The sequence below is a fragment of the Eschscholzia californica genome, unplaced genomic scaffold, assembly GCF_041429995.1.
Source record: "Eschscholzia californica isolate CP2 unplaced genomic scaffold, dmEscCali1.0.p SCAF_2, whole genome shotgun sequence".
Taxonomy (NCBI): domain Eukaryota; kingdom Viridiplantae; phylum Streptophyta; class Magnoliopsida; order Ranunculales; family Papaveraceae; genus Eschscholzia; species Eschscholzia californica.
In genome coordinates, this window is record NW_028238309.1 from 64,049,573 (window position 1) to 64,055,572 (window position 6,000).

The 6,000-nt window shown below is 35.9% G+C and overlaps 1 protein-coding gene across 1 annotated transcript; it reads left to right on the top strand.

The window, feature by feature from the left end:
• The first annotated feature begins 1,261 nt into the window (after nt 1–1,261).
• LOC147560236 (protein NRT1/ PTR FAMILY 5.4-like) lies at nt 1,262–3,898 on the top strand. The gene is made up of 4 exons (XM_086657983.1): nt 1,262–1,512; nt 1,641–1,858; nt 2,247–2,740; nt 3,038–3,898. The coding sequence occupies exons 1-4, from the start codon at nt 1,407–1,409 to the stop codon at nt 3,861–3,863; spliced, it is 1,644 nt and encodes a 547-aa protein (XP_086514109.1). The 5' UTR covers nt 1,262–1,406; the 3' UTR covers nt 3,864–3,898.
• Nucleotides 3,899–6,000: the final 2,102 nt, after the last annotated feature.

Consider the following 6,000-nt stretch of genomic DNA (forward strand, 5'->3'; position numbering starts at 1 on the left):
CAAACAAGCTATTACCGCGGAGGATAGAGAGAGTTGGTTGGTTGCTATGCAAGAAGAGATGGAGTCTCTTCACAAGAACCAGACATGGGAGGTTGTCCCATTGCCTGAAGGTAAGTCTGTTATTGGTTGTAAATGGGTGTACAAAAAGAAAGAGGATTCTTCCGAAATCAAGGGTACAAGGTATAAGGCAAGACTAGTGGCCAAGGGTTATGCACAGAAAGAAGGGGTTCTTCATTCAGGAAGTTAGCAGTCAAAACATGGAGGTCATTTAGTGAGTTGATCACAACATGGGAGCCAAAATAGATTCAACCCTTATAACTAGGGTTGTAGATTTAGCATCTGAAACAACCAATCCGATCCAAAGAGATTTGGGTAGTTTGGTGACTGAATCGAGAGTCATCTGGATTGACACAAATGCTAAAAGTCCATAACCGAAAATTTTGGTTCGGTGTATATAATATATACAAAATATATGATGGTCATGATGGATCATAGGTATTCAGTGGTGAAGAAACGTTGCTATGAGCTAGTACGAAGAAGTAATGGTGGGTTCGGAGTCTTGGAGAAGTGAAGAAGCTTTGTTTTGAAATTTTTTTTTGTTTATTTGACTCTATCTTAGGTAATTCTGTTTTGACCTATTTTGTCACCAATACGTTTTGTCGACGGTTAACCATGTTCTCATTTTTCACTTTTTCAGAACTGGTTTGGATTATTTCATTTTCAACGGTTAAAAATTAGCAAGTGAGAAAAGTGAAAGTCTCTCTCTCCCCCTTTTTCATTTTTCTTTGAGCAAAGACTCAACATTCTTGCACTGGCTCTCTGTCCAAGTTCGTCCCCTTAAAAATATAAAAGTTCAATTCATTTTGTTAATTGGATGTGTTTTAAACCCCTATTACCTATCTTTATGTTGCAAATCTTGTAAAAGTGAAAAGGAATTGTGTGTGTTTAAAGCATGGAAGAGATGCAAATACACTATCATATCTTGGGATAGGCATTCATCTTGCATCATATTGAATTAGTAGTTTTTGAGCATGACAAAAACTTTCACAACTTTCTTCTATTAAATCATTATTTAGGTTCCCCTTCCCTTTCTTGATTTTTATTTTTTATTATTTGAGTAAAAAAATATCTCCATTACCATTAGTGAAAGTTGATTCTTTTTGAAGTCTTCAAGTGAAGAGAAATAAATAATGAAATAGTTGGAGAGATAAGAAGCAAAAATTAATAGTTTAAGGGCAAACTAATATAGTTTACTAAACTTATAGTGAAACTCAACCCACCCATGTTCTTAGTTCCTATCTTACCTTCCCTTCTTTTATTTTTGAATTCGATCACCCCAAAACCAAATCTCCTAATCAAACTACTTGAAACATCTTCATTCATACAAATCTCTTAGTAAGAATTAAATGGAGAGTCCTCTACAGTTCCCACTCTTGATGAATGATGATCATGTAAGAGATGTTAAAATACCCATTAAAGTAGGAGGATGGAAATCATCAATTTACATTATTGGTAATTAATTATATATCTTATAAATCCCCATTTCATTGATATATTAATTAATTAAACCTTTCTTCTCCATTTTGGTGTTCTTTCTCACTAATTATATATTATTGCATAACTATACCATGATTAATTAGGTGTTGAAGTTGCAGAGAGATTTGCTTATTTTGGAACATCAGGGAACCTCATAACTTACCTCACTAAAGTATTAGGAGAATCAACAGCAACAGCAGCTAAGAATGTAAATGTTTGGTCTGGTGTAGCAACTCTTCTGTCATTATTAGGAGCTTTCATTGCTGATTCTTATTTGGGTCGTTTTAATACTATTCTCATTTCTTCCTTCATTTATCTTTTGGTGAGTATGCTAATCGTTTATGATAGTAAAAATTTTCGATTGTTACTCCAGCCTAATTGTATTTCCTTTTCCGGGGAGTGCTACAATGACAAAATTCTTGACTTCGATGACTCACTTTCACTAAAAGGCAAAGCTTGAGCCAACACCCCTTGGTTGGAGTGGTAAGAGGTATAATTTCAACTTTAGAGGTCAAGGGTTCTAGGCACGCTGAACAATTTTCAAAACCCGACAAAGTTTTACTTTGATCTAGACCGTTATTTTACCTGTGTGACTCGTAAAGTCAAGGATTTTGTCAAAATTCCTTTGTACACTTAGCATTTCCCTTTTGGTTAAGATGGCATTGAATTGGGTTGAGATGTTTATATCAAATGATTGTGTGATATTGCAGGGGCTAGTTATGTTAATGACGTCGATATCGGTAATTCCATTAAAATTTCGACATGTATTTTTCTTCTTATCACTTTATATGGTAGCTATTGGAAATGGTGGTCATAAACCATGTGTACAAACATTTGGAGCCGACCAATTTGATGAAAATAATGTAGAGGAGAGAAAAGCAAAGAGTTCTTTCTTTAATTGGTGGTTTTTCGGATTATGCGGTGGAGCAACTGTGGGAATGTTGATTGTATTTTATGTGCAAGAAAATATTGGTTGGTCGATTGGATTTGGAATTTCTGCTATTGCAATGTTATTTTCGCTTGTCTTATTTTTGATCGGTGCAAAATTTTACCGTAGACATATTCCGACTGGAAGTCCTCTGATTCGTGTGGTGCAAGTGTTTGTAGCTGCTAGTCGTAAACAACATCTTGTTCTTAGTTCAGGTGATGAGTTTGCAACTGAAATTGAGGGTAATCGAGAATTAGCTCACACCAATCAATTTAAGTAAGTTAAACTCTTCACTCTTGGGGTTATTTTGTTTGGGTATGACTTTTACGAACATAATATGATATTAGAGCCAAACCCACTTGTCATTTTACCAACAATACGTGTTCTCCATTTCCATCGAACAAAAAAATACATGTGATAGGCTCAAAGAAAGTAACAGTACGTGAGGAGGCGTGTGCGGATAGTCTCTCATGACAAACCAACAAACAACAGAATATCTAGACCTCTCCACTGATTTCAAATATGTTTTGAGTTTGATATATAGTTGTTTTATAACTAATTTAACACTTTCAGGTGTCTAGACAAAGCTACAATCATAGACCATCTTGATGCAGAAAACAACACAAGAAACAAATGGAGACTTTGCTCAACAACTCAAGTTGAAGAAGTTAAACTCATACTCAGATTAATACCCATATGGTTAAGTTGCTTAATGTATGCAGTAATTCAAGCACAATTAGATACATTTTTCACCAAGCAAGGTAGTTCAATGAACACCCAAATCAGCCCTAAACTTAAGGTCCCAGCAGCTTCACTTCTAGTTGTTACTGGCACTGTTATTATAATTACAGCACCTATTTACGATAAAATTTTCGTCCCTATAACAAGAAAATATACTGGTATTCCATCCGGTATAACAATACTTCAACGAGTCGGTATCGGTATGTTTTTATCTACCCTTTCAATGGCAGTAGCAGGTCTAGTTGAATCAAGAAGAGTTGAAATAGCAAGAAAATATGGACTACTTGATAAACCAAATATAATAGTTCCAATGAGTATTTGTTGGTTAATACCACAATATGTGATAACAGGACTTTCAGACGTGTTTACGATGGTTGGATTGCAAGAACTCTTTTATGATCAAATGCCGGATTCAATGAGGAGCGTTGGATCGGCTGTTTATCTTAGTGTTCTTGGTGTTGGAAGCTTATTGAGTAGTGTTGTTATATCTCTAGTTCAGTTTGTGAGCTTAAGAAATGGAGATGAATGGCTTGGGAATAATCTCAATAGAGCTCATCTTGATTACTATTATTGGTTACTTGCAATTTTAAGTAGCTTGTGGCTCTGTCTTTATGTTTTTGTTTCTAGACATTATTTGTACAAGAATTCACAATTATGAAGACTATATATATCTACAAAGAAATGTTATATCAATGAGAATTCTCTTTTCATGCATATACATCTAGATTCTGGGTGTAGCTTCATCAAACTTCAAGTGCTTGTAGTATGTTACTGATTTGGTTCTAATGTTGTTGTAAGTTTTCAATGAACTCTAAGATTTTATTTCCAAATATGAATTCTTCTTTTACAACTTTGTATTTATAGAGATAGAGAAGAAAAGAAAGTAAAACTAAGTTTGTTAAGTTTGTTATTCAAAAACAGAAAAAACAGAAAAACAGAAAAGTTAGTTTGGTTAACTAACTTGAAACTAACTTTTCTTTGATAGGTGAAGAGTGCTCTTAACACAACTGAGGCTTGACCAGGCTGGGCTGTAATGGGCTGCATCCATTGACTTCTCCTTGACTATTGACTGAAGCCTTCTTGACTCTTGACTGATGTTGACCATATAAGAACTATGTAATCCCTAATTCCTCTTTTTACTCTTCGACTTGTAAACCCTAGTTTCTCTGGTTCTCTCAGCCCCCCTCAAACCGATGATGAAGAGAAGCGATGAATCATCAGTTTGTTGCGAAGAGTCTGAAAGAGATCAAGAGATAATCCCTTCGTGAATATATCAGCGAGCTGTTCTTGTGTGGGAATATGAAGGATCGTAACAGATCCACTCGAGACCAGATCTCGAACATAGTGGTAATCCACTTCAATATGTTTCGTCCTTGCATGGAAAACCGGATTTGAAGCAAGGTACTTAGCACTGATATTATCACAAAATAGTGTGAAGGGTTTTCGCACATAGCAATGGAGTTCATCCAACAGGTATGAGATCCAAACAACTTCTGTTGCCATAGTAGATAACGCCTTGTATTCAGCTTCTGTCGATGATTTTGCTACTGTTGCTTGTTTCTTAGAACTCCAAGAGACTAAGTTCGACCCTAGAAATATACAAAACCCTCCTGTGGATTTGCGAGAGTCTGGGCATCCAGCCCAATCAGAGTCTGAATAAGCAGTAATGGCAGTAAGATCAGTTGACCCAATACGAATTCCAGACCCTATTGACCCCTTAAGATACCTAAGTATCTTCTTTACAATCATAAGATGTGATGAAGTTGGCTTATGCATAAACTGAGCTGTGTAGTTCACAGCAAATGAAATATCTGGCCTTGTAAGTGTGAGATACTGTAAAGCCCCAACCAGACTTCTATATTCTGTGGGATTTGAAAGTAAGACACCATCATTGATAGAAACCCTTTGCCCACTTGTAACTGGAGTCTTAGATGGCTTAGAATCCAAGAGATTTGCTTTGCTCAGAAGTTCTAAGGTATACTTAGTCTGAGATAGAATCATATGAGTATTGGGTTTATCATAGGTAACCTCTATACCCAAGAAGTAGGACAAGATACCTAAATCCTTCATCTTAAATGTTGTACTTAAATCAGAGATCAAAGTAGACATCATAGACTGTGAGCTTCCTGTGAGGATTATGTCATCAACATATAAAAGTAGTATCATGGTGTCCTTTTGAGAGTATAGAACAAACATTGATTGATCAGACCTACTCTTCTGAAACCCATAATCATATATAAAAGTGGCAAACTTTGTATACGAAGCTCTTGGAGCCTGTTTGAGCCCATATAGAGCCTTATGCAATGAACACACATGGTTTTCTTTTCCTTTTTCAACAAACCCAGGTGGTTGAATCATATAAACTGATTCAGTTAAAGTCCCATGGAGGAAAGCATTTGAGACATCTAATTGCTTGATAGACCAGGACCTTGTAACAGCAATAGATAGAACAATTCTAATGGTATTTGCCTTTACAACAGGACTGAAAGTCTCATCATAATCTATGCCTTCCATTTGATGAAAACCCTTGGCAACTAGTCTTGCCTTGTACCTCTCTATAGTCCCATCACTTTTCTGTTTCAATTTGAATACCCACTTGCATCCAAGTACATTCATTGAGCTATCATATGGTACTAGAGACCAAGTTTTATTGTTTTGAAGGGCCAAGTATTCATCATTCATAGCTTGTACCCATTCACTATGTTTTGATGCCTCCTTATAAGTGGTTGGTTCAGTGGGTAGTTCTAGAAGAGCCAAATAGGCTAAATTGAGACTGTGAGGTGATGTAAAATGAG

What these genes read in the sequence shown, in the direction of transcription:
- LOC147560236 (XM_086657983.1), top strand. Translation starts at nt 1,407, where the DNA reads ATGGAGAGTCCTCTACAGTTCCCACTCTTGATGAATGATGATCATGTA. An exon ending in ATCATCAATTTACATTATTG is followed by an intron (nt 1,513 to 1,640) that starts GTAATTAATTAT and finishes ATGATTAATTAG; the next exon opens with GTGTTGAAGTTGCAGAGAGA. An exon ending in GCTCACACCAATCAATTTAA is followed by an intron (nt 2,741 to 3,037) that starts GTAAGTTAAACT and finishes TAACACTTTCAG; the next exon opens with GTGTCTAGACAAAGCTACAA.